The sequence below is a fragment of the Glycine max genome, chromosome 13 (assembly GCF_000004515.6).
Source record: "Glycine max cultivar Williams 82 chromosome 13, Glycine_max_v4.0, whole genome shotgun sequence".
NCBI classification, from domain to species: domain Eukaryota; kingdom Viridiplantae; phylum Streptophyta; class Magnoliopsida; order Fabales; family Fabaceae; genus Glycine; species Glycine max.
Window position 1 is genome coordinate 30,759,025 of NC_038249.2, and position 16,933 is coordinate 30,775,957.

General features: G+C 29.7%; 2 protein-coding genes and 1 pseudogene across 2 annotated transcripts; 2 read left to right on the top strand and 1 right to left on the bottom strand.

Annotated features, from left to right (window-relative positions):
• The first annotated feature begins 1,152 nt into the window (after positions 1 to 1,152).
• LOC100784424 (annexin-like protein RJ4-like) lies at positions 1,153 to 3,848 on the top strand. The gene is made up of 6 exons (NM_001255102.3): positions 1,153 to 1,399; positions 1,637 to 1,782; positions 1,897 to 2,112; positions 2,458 to 2,670; positions 2,820 to 2,909; positions 3,260 to 3,848. Exons 1-6 carry the CDS (start codon positions 1,327 to 1,329, stop codon positions 3,461 to 3,463), a joined length of 942 nt encoding a protein of 313 aa, NP_001242031.2. The 5' UTR covers positions 1,153 to 1,326; the 3' UTR covers positions 3,464 to 3,848.
• Positions 7,463 to 12,232, top strand: LOC100791668 (annexin-like protein RJ4-like; annotated as a pseudogene).
• Positions 13,348 to 16,586, bottom strand: LOC100784954 (annexin D4). The gene is made up of 6 exons (XM_003542791.4): positions 16,471 to 16,586; positions 16,000 to 16,175; positions 14,840 to 15,058; positions 14,141 to 14,365; positions 13,888 to 13,956; positions 13,348 to 13,769 (listed from the first exon to the last, which is right to left on the bottom strand). The coding sequence occupies exons 1-6, from the start codon at positions 16,514 to 16,516 to the stop codon at positions 13,560 to 13,562; spliced, it is 945 nt and encodes a 314-aa protein (XP_003542839.1). The 5' UTR covers positions 16,517 to 16,586; the 3' UTR covers positions 13,348 to 13,559.
• Positions 16,587 to 16,933: the final 347 nt, after the last annotated feature.

Consider the following 16,933-nt stretch of genomic DNA (forward strand, 5'->3'; position numbering starts at 1 on the left):
TCTTTTACTAATCCTTATTTTTCTTTACTATTTCACTTTTTTTTTATGTGCTTCTGTGTCCAAATAAAAATGGAGTAAATAACTTTGGTGACCCAATAAAATTATATAAAATTTTATACATAAAGAATTTAAACAAATGAATGTAATTTTATTGGGCATGTAAGACGAAGTTGTTTAACTTTATTTTTAATTAAAGTTAGTTTTTTTTTAATTTAGTTGGGATTAGTTAAACAAATCTTTTTTTTATTTGAGTGAGTTTGAATACTCCTGAGACAATATTTTCTAATTTGGTGAACAATTACCTTTAGAGATAGAGATCTCTTAGTATGTCGAAATTAATTATGTATTTAAATGAGCACCAGTAAAATTAATTTTGGATGAAATTGCCAATTTTAGTTAAAATTAATTTAAAATTATGTGACTTATGCTTTTAATTATTTTATTATTTTGGTTAAAACTTAGTATAATGTTTTTTATCCAACACCAAAACCATTCAAACTTTGCTCATAGCCCCACCACATCAATGGTATCGTGGTGTCCTTTCTACTACTTTTTTCCATAATAAAAATCTCTTTCCAATTTAGCTAGTGTGGAAGTTAATGACAACTAAGGAATTAAAAAAGTAGCAATCAATTTGTATGGCATTTTTTTTTCTGAATTTTTTGTATGATATATTATATACTATTTCCGTACTATTAATAGTAAATTCAGGGCTTGATTACAATGCAGAAAATTCTAGATGTACCTCATCATTACCCTTATGCTTTACATTTTGAATCAAATCAACCGTCCATCTGGCATTGATTTTATCACAGATGGGTGGCAGTAAAATTTTCACCAATAAATAAATTATTATTATTTTTATTTTAATCCTCCAACCTACAAGAAAAGAAATCATTATCAATCCGGAGATCAGAAAATAAGTGATGATAAAAAAATAAATAAATTTTAATAAAAATATTATCTTTATCAAAAATTAAATTTAAATAATATTCAAATAATTTAACCTTAATTCAATATATTAATCAAATATATCGGATCACTTATTTAATTCGCTAAGAATTTGAATCCATTTTGTGACTGTGAAAAGGAAAGAAAATCAAAGTAATAATAAATTGTCTGAAAAAAGCTACAAACCTTATCATCGGATTTCAAGGCATGAATTAGTACATAGCTTTCTTCATCCCTGTACCCAATAGAAAAATTACAGCATGTAACCATACAAGTATACGCTATTGTAGTATAAATAGAGAACTTGTGACCATAGCTTTCTTCATCACAACATCATAGTAAGCACTATAGTAAAAAAAGGACATTCATTCATCTATGGCTACCCTTATTGCTCCCAGCAACCACTCTCCCCAAGAAGATGCTGAAGCTCTCAGAAAGGCTTTTGAAGGTGACATCATCATCATAATCATCACCCCTTTTGTTGTTTAAATCATATTTATTCATGATCTTATAATCTATGACAGATTTGCAATCTTGATTAACCATGTCATTTCAGTGTAAACTCAAAAAGTACTTTTTTCTTCTTCTGGGTATTCTGTTAGAGTAATGAATCTTATACACTTGTATGCATCTTTAAAATTGATGTTTAGAATGATTGTGATAAATTGATTTTGAACTTTTGTAGGATGGGGAACTGATGAGAACACTGTCATAGTAATTTTGGGTCATAGAACTGTGTATCAGAGGCAGCAAATCAGAAGAGTTTATGAGGAAATTTACCAGGAGGATCTTGTGAAGCGCCTAGAGTCTGAGATCAAAGGAGACTTTGAGGTACAATCAGTTAGAGTGGAAATGATCATGTTATTGTTCTCTATGTGCTTTTGAAATTCATGTGTGCTAATGAACTTGAAACTGTGGAATTGTGGATTAATCGTGCTGAAACAGAAAGCCGTGTACCGATGGATACTGGAACCTGCAGATCGTGATGCTGTTTTGGCCAATGTTGCCATCAAGAGTGGCAAAAACTACAATGTCATTGTGGAAATTGCCACTATCCTCTCCCCGGAAGAGCTTTTGGCGGTTAGACGCGCCTATCTCAACCGCTACAAGCACTCCTTGGAAGAAGATGTTGCAGCTCATACCTCTGGCCATCTACGCCAGGCAAGTTCTTGTGTGCATTTAACACATGTTTGATCCACTTTATTTTGAAGAAAAAAAAAAGAAGAAAAAGAATAGTCTTTTTTTACCAATTTCTTGAGAGAGATTTTTTTTTTCTTATGGTTTTATTCAGATTAAATCTAAGAGTGAGGGCTATGTAGCAAGATTAGATGTGATTGTGAATTTTGCTTTATAGTGTTTTTGGGTTTTCAATTAGAAATGTGGGGACAAAGATTAGATGTAAATTTTGGTTTATAGTGTTATGTAAAGTTTCTGAATTATTATAAGAAGTAAAGGGAGTGTTATGGTGCTTATGATCTTAATTTTTGTGATTGATATTTTGAGCAGCTTTTAGTGGGGTTGGTGACCGCATTCAGGCATGTTGGTGATGAGATCAATCCAAAATTGGCACAATCTGAGGCTGAAATTCTTCATGATGCTGTAAAAGAGAAGAAGGGTAGCTATGAAGAGACCATTAGGGTCTTGACTACAAGGAGCAGGACCCAACTTGTTGCAACTTTCAACCGCTACAGAGAGATCCATGGCACTTCCATCTCTAAGGTACAGAAAAAAGGCACACCACACCCTTTTATTTCCTTTCCATAGATGACCAAATTGTTATCATAGTTCTCTATATATGCCAATCCATTCTAAAGTGACATAAAAGTTTGGATGTCTTATATGATATTTTGATCCTTTTATGTTTGCAGAAATTGGTGGATGAAGGATCTGATGAGTTTCAGAGGGCATTGTACACTGCCATTCGTGCCATCAATGATCCTATTAAGTACTATGAAAAGGTTTGAACTCACATTTTTCTCATAGCACTAACCAATCTCATTATATTTTTTATCATTGAAATTTGGGTTGCATTAGAAGAATAGTCCAATCCATTTCATAAATTTGACCCTTTAGTGTTGTGCTCCTAATAAGATTTCTTATAATATGAATTTGGACCTAATTCAATCCTACAAAATCGGCTTTTAAGGTGAAAATTATTCCTCATTTATATCAATTAATTTGGTCTTATCATTAGTCGATGTGGAATTTTCAATGCACCTCCTCATGCCGAGGACTACTTGATGAAAATCAACCATCTTTTTGAATTTTGCTACTTTGGTTTACCTTGAAACATTTTTTCAATGTTTAGGTGGTGCGCAATGCAATCAAAAAGGTTGGAACCGATGAGGATGCACTCACTCGCGTGGTTGTGAGCCGGGCCGAGAAGGACCTGAAGATAATCTCAGAGGTTTACTACAAGAGAAACAGCGTTCTTCTTGAGCATGCTATTGCCAAGGAAATCTCAGGGGACTACAAGAAGTTCCTTCTCACTCTGTTGGGGAAAGAAGACTAAATATTTTTTCTCTGAGGGCATTTGTGATTACGAGTTTAGGACACCAAGCTATACTTGTGTGTGTGTGATGGTTGATGGTGTTAATCTGTGTTGATTTTGCTTGAGTCTGTTTTCAGTTTTCCTTGATCATGAGAACTTGGAGTTCTATCTTATAGAGTGGTAATATGATAGCTGTTTGGTGGCTTATAAATTATTATTAACAGGCTCAAAATAAAAGATATCTCAGTGGCCATTTGAATTTTTAAAAAAACTGATTTTGAGCTAAACAATGTTGAGATGTACTATGTTTAATTTAATTTAAAGTACAAAGCTTTACATTGGAACGTGTATACGGTGCAGGGAATTGATTCTTTGTTTAGAATAAATAAAGGAATCCTAAATCTAGAATAAATAATACATGTCTATAATTAACAAAGTCATATGATAGATGATTTTTTATTAGTTTATTTTGTGACAATTTTGCGATACATGTCTATTAAAATTTAATTCTAAAACCACAACATGATCAACAACTCCATAGTAGTCCTTAAGAGTTAAGAAATAGGAGAACTTGTCTTCATCTCATTGTTGTTGAGTTCACGCTCCTGCGCTTGCGCTTAAAAGATGATTCTGAACACATGTGTTAAACAGAAAATTACACTGATTTTATTTTTTGAATTCACATGATATTTCCGCACTTTTTCCCTCTTGTAAATTGTAATAACTCTAATAATTATTTAAAATATCTTTCATCATAAAAGCACATAAGGCTGTACCCTTATTACAGGAATATAACAAAGTTAAAAAGACTGAAATAATTTTGGCCATGTTCAGATAATTTTATTCATAAAAAATTATGAAGAGAAAAAACAACTTTTATATAAGTTAAAATTAGCTAATATAAACTCATATATAGAAGTTTTTTCATGTTAACTTTTATATAATTTTTAAGTTACACAAATTAATTTTTACTTAATTTATTTTTTTTCTTCTATAAAATAGATCCAACTTATATTTAACTTTAGTTTTTTTCTTTTATCTATAGGATCGAACACGATATAAAAAAAATTATGATAATTCCGATCATGCTTAACAAAGTTAGTTAAGCCAATACTTATTTAACTTTAGTTTGAGAAGAAAGCATTTGGATAATTAATAAAGCATCCAAAGCAACGTAGGCTAATGATGTAAAATATTTATCTTTAGCAATCTTAGTAATCTCAGACTAAGCCTCTAAAATTCTGCCACGAAGTCATCTCTTCTTTCTGTGCTCCTAAAATGGATTACATCTTGAGGTTCTAAAAATCCATTGATTTGGGTAAGTTAGTACTATGCTCACGGGAAGCACATTCACTACTACTTTTCCACCAGGGACTCATTGTGGGTCCCATAAGTGGAGTAAGCAACTATAAGCATATTATTCACTTGCGTATTTGCTTATCATACCCACTCTGTTTCAAACAAAAATTACTCCACTCTCTCAGAATTAGGTATACTGGGCTTTCTCTCTTAAAATAAAAAAGGTATACTAAGCTTTTGTACTTTGTAATCACCTTCGGTCTATAGTGGAGACCGGAGAATATGCCAGCACAGAAAGCTACTACAATAAGCCAAACAAGGAAAGTCTCAATACAAAACTACAAAATGAAATAAACAAGAAAAACGCCCACCCCAATACTTCAAAACCCATAAGAATCAAATCAAACAAATTTAAGCATAAAGTACAATAATTGGTACTTGACTAATAATATGGTTGATCGATTTGAGAAATGTTTTTATTTTTATTTATAACCAAAATCATGTCACTGTATTTTTTTACTTTTTGTTTAAAAAAAATGTTTAAAAATAGTGGGTAATTTTTTTGCCATTTTTATATAGTTTTTTTAAAATATTTTTTTTCTTCAAACTAATTAAACAAACCTTAAGTAGCCATTTTTTTATGCACTTAAGTAGCCGTTGTTTATTCATTTATTGGTAACTCCTACTATTTTTTTTAACTTGTATTATTCCGCCCATTGTTTTAAAAAACAACACTCAAAATACCTAAGGGATAATTAGGGATGGCAAAAAGTCCATACCCGTGGGTAAAATTCATCAAGGATAGAAAAATAGATATCTAAAAATGGATATAGGATACCTATGGGCAATTTAAATAAACTTTATTTCTATTCGTTTGTAAATGAGATAGAAGCGGGAATCAAACCACTTGTCAGTGTATATTTACTTAAATATTCTTTAGGTTGTAGTTTTATTGAAAATTTAGACTCTGGAGTTTTAGATAATTTGAATAGTTTCATTTTTTTTCAAACTTAAGACGAATCTTATACACTTATATTATGAAAAAAATCAAGCATAAAAAATATCATTAAAAAAAGACATAAAAAATGGTTGAAGTATTTTTTATAGGACGTGTCTAAGAAGAAGAAGAAGAAGACTTGTGATTCTCAATTGTTTTAATTAAGTGAAATTTTCTCCAATTATGATGTATAACCTCAAAAAGAGCAGTTTCTCAAAACGATTCGTATAAAGTTGTGGAAAAGCTCAAAATCCTGAACACCCAAGAGCATTTTGAAATCGAGGCGAGTCTTTGAGTTAAGTGTGTGAATTGAATGTAAATGTGAGAAGAGGCAAGAAAGCGAGTGAGTGAAATGTGCCTGACTGAGGCACTGAGTTTTGGTTAAGAAATGAAGGTCAGGAAAGAAAGGATAAGTGTGATGGTGAGTTTTAGTACCTCCCATTCCATTACGGATTTTTCAATCTGTATTATAAATTGTTTGATATGTAATGTACAATCCGTAAAACAAAAATTACATTATGGATTGTTCAATCTTTAATACAAATGCATTAAGAATTGCTTAATTCATAATGTATTTTTTTTATTATGAATGGTTCAATCTGTAATATGCATTACAAATTTCTAAAAATAACTTCCTTTTTTATTATGTTTTTTTATGTTTTTATTCCCATGAAGAGAGATGGAAATGAAATATTCGCGTGAGAATATGGGAAGTTATTCTCTGTGTAACTTCCATTTTTTAATTTTTTATTTAAATTATATTGAATTTTAAAAAATAATCCTAAGAATATTAAAATTTAGTAAAACACATTTTTAAATATTCTTAAAAATAACCTTGTTAGTCGTGTGATTCTTGGGAATATAATTCCTGAAAATAATATCATTCCGTCAAACAAATATTGTCAATTATGCTTAAAACTAGATGAGACAATGTATTATATAGGTAAGAACTATTTACTTATATATTCGTATAACAAAATTAATTATATTACATGTGGTCATGTCAATTATTATTATTAACCTTTAAAAAATTCCAACTACTGTAACTCCCATGCATTAATTTTTTTTTTAATTTATATATATAGAAAAAGATGAACTCTATATTACGGTCAACAGATCTTGCATTCCCCCTATTTTACAATTCAACATAATTTAAAAGAACTCCCAATTTTGCTTCACCAAACTTTAAAGTTCCATCTTATTAAAAGAAATAATCTTAAAACCTATAAAAACGTAACATGACCACTGATTTCCCTTCTTTTACTATAGGAAAAAAACAATCATAAAAAAGCAAGAACCTTATCATAAAAAATGCTAAAGCAGCTCCTCAAATCCAAATCAAAATCCTAGAGAAGAGTTATCTAATGACAGATTTCCTTTCTTATAAATTAGTGTTTACTCTATATAACAAAAATAGTTCATCTCCTTCCACAACTTCTATGGCAATATGTGTTTCCATACAATGTATCAGTTAATAACGATTTCGACCTGATACTTTTCCTTATTATTGTTTACAAATAAAAGGAATCTATGTATTTATAGGTTATTGCAAGATTTTTTTAACAAATAAGGTCCAAGCAATTCTTCTCTATTCATTACTTGGCATTAGTGGACATTGTAAATAATGGATAATTGACATCTTATAAATTTATATATACATTTAGGAGCTTTGATTGAAAAAGATCTTACCTCATTACTAGCTAGAACTATAAACACAACCAACTATGGCTACTCTTGTTGCTCCTAGGAATCATTTTCCACAGGAAGATGCAGAAGCTCTCTGGAAAGCCGTCAAAGGTTAGATTATCCAACCTCTAGTTTTTTTTAGTGTACAATATCGATAATAAGATTATAACTTAGAACCTTATGCATATTATCAAAATCCCATCCATAGACCAACCCTAGTGATCTTCCAACCTCTTGTTTTAGTTTGATTTTAATATAAACAGCCTCAAATTTTTCATCCTACAAATCCCATGACAAACTTGTTATCGTTTGGTATACTTGCATAACAGCCATGTTAATGTATATATTATTTATGTATTTAAATACGATAAAATAAATCGAATTTCAAATCTTTGTAGGGTGGGGGACAGATGAAAAGACCATCATAAAAATACTGGGTCATAGAAATGCTTCTCAGAGGCAGCAAATTAGACTAGTTTTCCAGGACATTCACCTAGAGGATCTCGTCAAACGCCTTGAGTCGGAGCTCTCTGGAGACTTTGAGGTAAACCATATTACAACGGTTATCATCTTAATTTCAAGAACATGAATTTGAGATTTTGAGATTTTGACAATAACATGTTAAAATAATTAATAAGGCTTACTGAAGTTGCTTACTGAAGTTTTTAACCCTCCCTTTTTTATTAGGCTTCTGACCAACTATGGGACTATTGAAGAGTCAACTACAAATTATATATAGATTATTTGAGGATATTTAAATGATCAAAATTATAAAAAAATATTCATGACTTTTTAAGTACCATATATATATATATGATTCACATTCTTAAAATAATAAAATTGTTTTCATATATATAGATAGGAGATCAAGTTGTTTTTATCCTTAAAAAAGGATTAAGTTACGTTCAAAATAACTTTAAAAGAGTAATTTTGAATCTTTATTTTTTATTTTTTTAATTTCATAATCAAAGAGAAGTTACACATTAAAATCATTAGATTAAAGAAAATAAATGATGAGATAAAAAGTAATTGATTTTAATTTTAAAATTACTTTTGCAATTAAAAAAAATTAAAAAATTGGAGGATGGATATAGAAGAGTAACTCTTTAAAAGTTATAAATAACTTGATCCCTCTTCTCTCCATGTATAAATATGCATGCGGGCACATCAAGTAAAAACAATTACTCTTAAAACTATATTTTAACTAATTTACACTCTTCTTTTAAAAAGTAGATTAATATAGTTTGTATCATTGAATTTATTAATAATTTATATTATTTTTTCCAAAATTACCATTAAAATTATTGAGACGCAAAATCTCTCTTTTCACTTAATTACTTTATTACCTAATTAATTAATGTGTGCTAGTCTTCTAATCCAACCTTAAAAAAAGAGACAACATATTTATCTTTTTAGTATATAATATTTATTATAAAGTAATTAATGATATTTTACAAAATAATTAATGCAAAAAACATACAACTTGAATAGAGTCTACACATAAAATTAAAAATAAAGTCTTATATTTAAGAATGGAAAAAATATTATTTTAAGAATATGAGAACTACAAATAGAATAGGAGTTATACTATGAGTAGTCAAAATAAAAAAAATTGATTAGTAATCATATCATCACTTAATAAATTCATATACATTTTTCTTTTAATTTTGATCATTTAAATATAATCTAATAGTCTATATATATACACACGGAGAGAGAAAGAAGAAGCCAACACTTAGCTACTATATAAATAACTTACAACTTAACTACCCTTATAGATGCTCCAAAGAAGATAAAGATAAGCATTCTGATTTTTCATTGACTTTAGTGAGTTAGAGATCGAACTAGTAAGTCACTTAGACCTGATAATATATATATATATATATATATATATATATATATATATATATATATATATATATATATATATATAATATTTAACAAAATGTGATTCATCCATATTTTTATATTTTAAAATTAAATTCATTATCATGATCAAATTATAAATATTATATAATTATTTATTATTATAAATTATTCATTTTGTATTATCAATAAATTACTAAGAAAATTCTTATTTTTTTTCTAGGACTAAATAATAAATACAAAAATTATCGGATAAACATAAACAAATGTGGTGAAGATATATAAAACACTTGAATATTAAATCATATAATGATCAATATAATAATTAATTATTATATATTGTTAGCATGATTGAAAATAATATTTTAGGAGTATATTATATGTTATTTAATAATTCACTATTAACAATTTAACATCTTTTAGGAACTGTAAAAAGAAAAAAAAAACTTTGAAACTCGGTCAAATCGGACCAACTCGATCTTAATCATCAAATTTGATCAAATTTAACTGGGTCAAACCGAGTCAGTTACATTTTCAATCTTATATCTTAACTGAACTGTCCAAGACACAATCCAGTCAAACCAGCTAATCCAGTTTTTATAACTATGCCTACATGTGTTGCCGTTCAAGCTTTGGGAAATTAATTAAAATAAAAATAACATTTAAAGATAAATGCAATAATATTTTAATATTCTTAGATCATCCTATAAAATTCTTAAACTACTTAATATTTATTTTTTCTGGGCCTCTTTTGGCCCATCCTAACACACAGAGAGCAATGAGAGTTAATTTTTTGTTTGTTTAATTAGTTATATATTTTTTTATCAGTAAAGTTAATTTGTTACATATATAGGTGTATGCACTAATGAATTGAGTTGTTTGTGTTGTGGGATATGAACAAAACAGAGAGCTGTATACCGATGGACATTAGAACCTTCAAAACGATATGCTGTGTTGGCCAATGTAGCCATAAAAAATGCTAACAAAGACTATCATGTGATGGTGGAAATTGTATGTGTGCTTCAACCAGAAGAGCTTTTAATTTAGGTGTGAGACGAGCCTACCACAACCGCTACAAGCATTCCTTGGAAGATGTGGCTGCTCATACCACTGACCATGTTCGCCAGGCAAGTCTTTCTCCCTAATCATTCTATCTTGCTTCTAAAGAGAGAAAAATAGAAATAATTACACTAAATTTGATTGAAATTGATGCTAAATGCTAATTATATTAATTTAAACCTTTTTCATTGGAAAATTGCACTTACCTCTCTTGATTTTATCATGCACAAAAGTTTTGTGTATGATTTATATGTAAATGTTAAGTTCATTTTAAGGGTAAAGCTACTAAAATATAAGTATTAGGCTGACAACCAAAATATTAGTATTTGTTATTAATTTTTATAAAGCAAAAATAGTCTCATATATTGACAAAAAAGTCACATATTAATAAAAAAGGTCCAACATATAGCTTTTTCATTTAAAGTAAAAAAACTCTTAAAGTTTTTGTTTTAGATCTCATTCAGAGTTAGGTTGATCAGGATACGTAAATGTAAGAAAAATATGTATTTTATTTTTTCAAAAATATCAGGTGTTAGTGTGTAAAAATAGTTGGAGAGAGTAATTAGGCGTAAGTTTTTACATTCAAAAAAGGTTTGTGTCCCATAAAATTGTAAAAGGTTTTATACAATCATTTAATTACAATTCATCATGTATGATAAATTTGTTGACATTTAAAATAATTATCTTAAAATAATTTAAACGATAATTTGTGATTAGATGATAGCGTAAAATTGATTTGCACTCTGTCAGTACTTCTTCATGGTGACCAATCTTTCATGGTTTGAGTCTAAGGTTTGATTTGGCTTTTGAGCAGCTTTGGGTAGGACTTGTGAGCTCATTTAGGTATGGGGGTGATGAGATCAATGCAAGATTGGCAAAATCTGAAGCTAATATTCTTCATGAGGCCATCAAAGACAAAGAAAGGTCACCATGAAGAAGTAATCGGGGGATCCTTAGTACAAGAAGCAAGACCCAACTTGTGGCAACTTTCAACAGCTTCAAAGATGAAAATAACATTTCTATCAGTAAGGTACCTTAATTTGCTTTTCTTATCATTGCAAATGCCTATCTTTTTAGAATTGTTACTTCATTCTTAATTATTTCTCTAAATGTGTAATTTCAAACCACAAAAAGAAACTGTGTACAATAACCATAATAAAAGAAAAGGAAATTAATTACTTCACTTTCTTTTGGTCTCTTTTTGCAGAAACTATTGGAGGAAACATCTGACGACTTCTATAAGGCTGTCAATGTTGCAATTCATTGCATCAATGATCACAAGAAGTACTATGAAAAGGTGAGCACTAGTTAGCTTTCTTCAATTAAATACATGTCATTCATTTCAAATTAAACACACATTACAGTAGATGTTGTAATAGTAGAATAAATATTTGCTGATAAATAACACCAAACCAAGCTAGCTAAAACATTTATGTTGCAAGAATTTTGACTCTAAATTTCTCATCATGTAGGTTCTTCGCAATGCGATAAAAGGGGTTGGAAATAATGAGGATGGACAAACACGTGTGTTTGTCACAAGGGCGGAGAAGGACCTGAAGGACATCAAAGAGCTATATTATAAGAAAAACAGTGTTCACCTTGAGGATACAATGGCCAAGGAAAACTCAGGATACTACAAGAAGTTTCTCCTCACTTTGTTGGGGAAAGGAGGCTAAACAAAACCTAGTACTTGCTAAGGACATGTCTTACAATGGTTTTGTATGAGAGATTGAGAGTCATATATTAGTGTCTCTGAAGTGTTGTCATCTCATTTGGTTTCCCTTTGTTCTTTTCTTCTTTTTTTAATGTGTCCTATGACCTTTATCTTTGTTTTGTGGAACTCCCTGAACTTCTAATTAAGTTGGCTAATAATAAAGCTTTTACTCAATAACTTATTCATCAGATGGTTTCCTATTTCTTTTTCATCCTTTTTTAAAAAATTCGGGTCTTAAGCATGAGCATTCGTTGTAAACCATGGTATAGTTTTTTTTTTTTTTAAATAACAAAAAGTAATTCAGGAACTTGAAGACAGTAATATTGACATTTCTCAATGAAAATGGATGACAAATTACATGAGGATGAGGAAGAATAAGTAAAAGTTGGACGAGAACTTAGACCCATGTTATTAAATATTAACATTTTCCTATTTTACTAATTCAGCAAAAAAAAAAAAAAACATTTACCTATTTTATATTCTTCCAAGCATTTCTCCATGGAGGCTTGAATAATCAATGAGATGCATGGCAGATCATCCAGCTTCTTGACAATGGTATAAGTAACAAAATCATCATGTCATTACTTTTTGCAGAGAAAAAAAAATCAAGTCATTATTATGTCACAAAGATGTTCACAAAAAGGTGCCTTGGGTTAACACCAACCGACAAGCTATGACACCACTCACAGCTATTTTAAAGGCAAAATAGCAATGAAATTTTTACTAAGCATTTGGCCAGGATCGCTGTTAGAGGTATTGTTGTGATATTGGATATGTTTCTTGGATTCCTATTTTCTCTATCTCTAGTGATCATTGATTAGAATTTGTTTCTTAGCTAGTACTAAGTTACAGCATGATTTTAGGATCTTCAATTACTATATTTCTTTTTCCTAGTTATATTTCATATTTATAGGTTAGATAAATGTCAGCTATATTCTTTTTAACACACTCATATGGGCTGAAATACTAATATGAATATAACTATATATAGAGAGATTTCATTTCTTTGGTGGATCCTGCGTTCAAATTAATAGAACCCACGTGAAATTAAACTAATAGGAAAAAATATGACCTAAAGAGAATGTGAGAGAATGCTTTGCTAGCACTAAGTTACAACATATTTTAAGATCTTTAATGACTTGTATTTTCTTTTTGCTTATCATTTCATATTTATTTGTTCAACCCTCTTGCATCATCTACATCTCATTTGAGACAATTGAACTCTTTACCAGTATAGCTTAGTATTAAAGTATACACAAAATTGTAACATGATAGGAAAGGATATTTGTCTCGGAAGAAATACCAGAACATTTTTATTTGATTACACTTTTGCCTTTTGTTTTTGTGACAATAATAATAATACAGGATGAAGAAGCACCATGCAATGAAAAAGATCAGCAACAATCCAAGGAAAATTGGGAGGAAAAACACTACATGGGATAGAAACTAAAACCAATTTGATCTTCCAAGTTTTTGTACTCTTTCAATTACTTCAATTAGCCTCCTCTAACAATCAAGTTTAGCAAGAAATCCTTGTAACTACCTCTTGCAACCTCTTCAACTTTCTGGGGTAAAGAAACCCCATATAGGTTATGGTAGTCTGCCTTTATGTCCTTCATATCAATGTCAGCTCGAGTAACAATGACACGAGTAAGCGATTTCTTAGTGTTCTTATCCACATCAATTTTCAATGCTGCATTCAAAACCTGGGACAAAAAAACAATGCAATTTACAATAAATTTCATAATTATTGTTATTAAGAAAAAGGGAAAACAAAATCAAGAACTCAAGGGGTTGGATTCTAAAATTGTAGCTTCATCTTACCTTACTGAAATATATTTGTGGAGTACAAAGGCATTGCACAGCCTCTTTAAATCTTAAATCATCAAGATCCTATTAGCCACAAGCAGTGAAGGTATAATCAGAAATAGAAATCTCATCATATTTGAAGTACAAGAAAACCTCAAGACCTAAGTTAGCAATATCATATAGAATTATATGATAATTATAATTTTAATAGAAGTGTAGAACTTCAAATGACATTAGTATATATGGTGAATTAGTAGTGTATGAATACCTCATCGAGGTTCTTGCCAGATATCTCTTTATAGTGCTTGCAAACTGCCTGGATATGTAGCTTGCTTCTTGTTGCCAATATCCTAATCACTTCATCATCCTCATTAAGAGGCTTCTTATGAGCATTCTTAATGGCATTGGAAAGGGTTTTGGCCTCTGATTTTGCAGTGTCATCTTTAACCTTTGTTCCTTCGTATCTATAGGCACTCAGTAGGGCAACCAATAGCTGTTCACAAAAGTAATAGGTGTTAGATTGACTTAGATATTGTGCTATATTTCAAAAAACATAAAACAAATTCACCTAAGCATTATTGGTAATCTAACATTTACTTATTTTATTAAATACAATCTTGCATATCATTTCTAAGCTTGGACATTGTCTACAATGTGCTTTACATTACAACCATCATTTATTTATAAGGACCATATAAAGTGAAGTACCAATAATTATTTTCCAACATTCAATATGAATTGTCTTAATCGTAATACCCACAAGGTGAAAAATTATTATATGGTCTAAGACACTACATGTTATGATCTCAGTCAATCTTCATGAGACAACTAAAATCTTAAATTTGAAAATCAAGTAATTAAACTGTCTACATATATATCACATAGAGATTGATTGAATCTATGAACGCGTAGTGAATCAAGATCATGCAATAATTTCTCCTATAAAATGGTGCAAGTGATACCTCACCTTTCTTTCAATACCATGGATGTGAGAGGCAACATCTTCTTCAATGGAGTGGTCAAAGAGGGAATGGTAAGCCTTCCTAGCTCCCAATAGCTCTTCTGAGGATCTAGTGCATGCAACCTCAATCAGCACTCCATATTCATTTGGACCCTTCTTTAGGGCCTCTTTTACTAAACGAGCATCTCTTTCCCAAGGGTGCATGGTCCAAAGCACCACAGCATTCTGATTAAATCAGTCACATAAGGGACCACATGCCATATTAATTATTCCAACTTTAGTTCTTTGTATTTTATTAGTTGAATCTTGTTGTTGAATGTTGAGAGTATTAACAATTAAAAAAGCCAAGTGATAATTGCCAGAATGCGTCATTACATTTCTTCTCTAATATTAAAAAAGAGAATATAATAATAATAATAATAATAATAATAATAATAAAGAGTATCACTTCCATGAGTTCCTTCGTTTAACTATAACAAATATACATTAATAAAAGTAAAATAAATCCCTAGACAGAGGGCTACATTTATTCTATGAAAAACGTGAATAAATATTTTTCTGACTATTTTAATAAGAAAAATGTGAATAACTTTTGTTACATTTAAATTTTTTTTATTGAATTCATTACAAAAATTATTTAGTTAATTTTTTTTGCAATTAGGTTGTTCATGAAACTATAAAACATTATTTTTTTTAAAAAAAAATCTGTGTTTCTAAAAGTTTAAACATACAGTACAGATGGTTATTATTCTTAAACACCTTTTACAATATAATAAAAAATGGGTTATATATTTACAATGTTGAGTAATTTTATATTGTTATTTAAATAACAAATTGTTATGTATATTGTATAATCAAATTGCAACCTCAAGAAAAGGATAATTAGTTGAACAGTTGATAAAAACAAACGAACATTCTATATAATCTTATATATGCATTTAATTAAGTTGGCACCCTCCATATATATTCTTATAGCAACAATTTAACTTTGACTTTATCAAATAAATTAAAAAGAATCAATATCAGCCATTCTGGCCATGAAAACAAATTTTACAAATAGAGATATATATTCAACTGACTATACAACAAAGGAAATTGACTTTTAACACTGCAGAACAGAGTAACCAAAATTTAAAAAACAGAACAAACCAGACAGGAAAATGTACCTTAAAACGCACGAATTCATGCTTGAGAAGACGAACATATTGGTCATCCCACCTCTGAAAATGGCGTTCATGATCCTCACTGAACAAATGTGGTGTCTTCTTCCTGAAAGATTCTCTCTCCAGAGGATCCCATTTTCCCAGTAATGTTACCAATGATTTCTCATCCACTCCATGCCCTGAAATCACCAACCATCATAATCATCAAAGACATGCATATATATATTTGGATTCAGACAAATATCCTTGTTCGAAGAAAATCTTGTTCGATATACGGTCAGATACTAATTGTAAATGCATTTCTCATTAAAGATTTGAACTTTCATTCATCATGTCACTGAGAGACTAATTCTCTTCACAAGATCAACCCCGTTGATAAGGACATGCATATTTAATAATATTAAAAATATAAAGTATAAAAATGAGGTAGTATATTGTACAAGCTTAGGGGATGTGTTAAACGAAAGAGAGAACCTGAGAAAGCTTGGGTTACAGCTTCTAACTCTTGATTGAAAGCCATTCTGATTCTTCTGTGTGTGAACTTTGAAGTTTTATAGAGTTGAGACAAGTGAAGGACAATGAAGGGTATGATCACTTTATAGGACCCTGGAAGGCTAGAATCGTCATTTAAAATGTAATTATGAAAAATCAAGTGAAACTTCTTGTGTTCTTACCACCTTTGACCAATGGAGTATGAACACGTGAAGTATAAAATAAGAGAGTTACATTTGTGTATATTAAACAAGGACCTACAATGACTCATTTATCCTTGACATCTTAGCTGTCAGAACTTGAGTGTTTCTGAACAAGTAAATTAATTATATGATACTTTGTTTGACAGATTTAATTAATTAATTATATGGAACTGAAATTAGTAAATAATTTTTTTAATAGAAATTAAATTACTCCTCTCAAAAATAGAAATTAAACTATACTA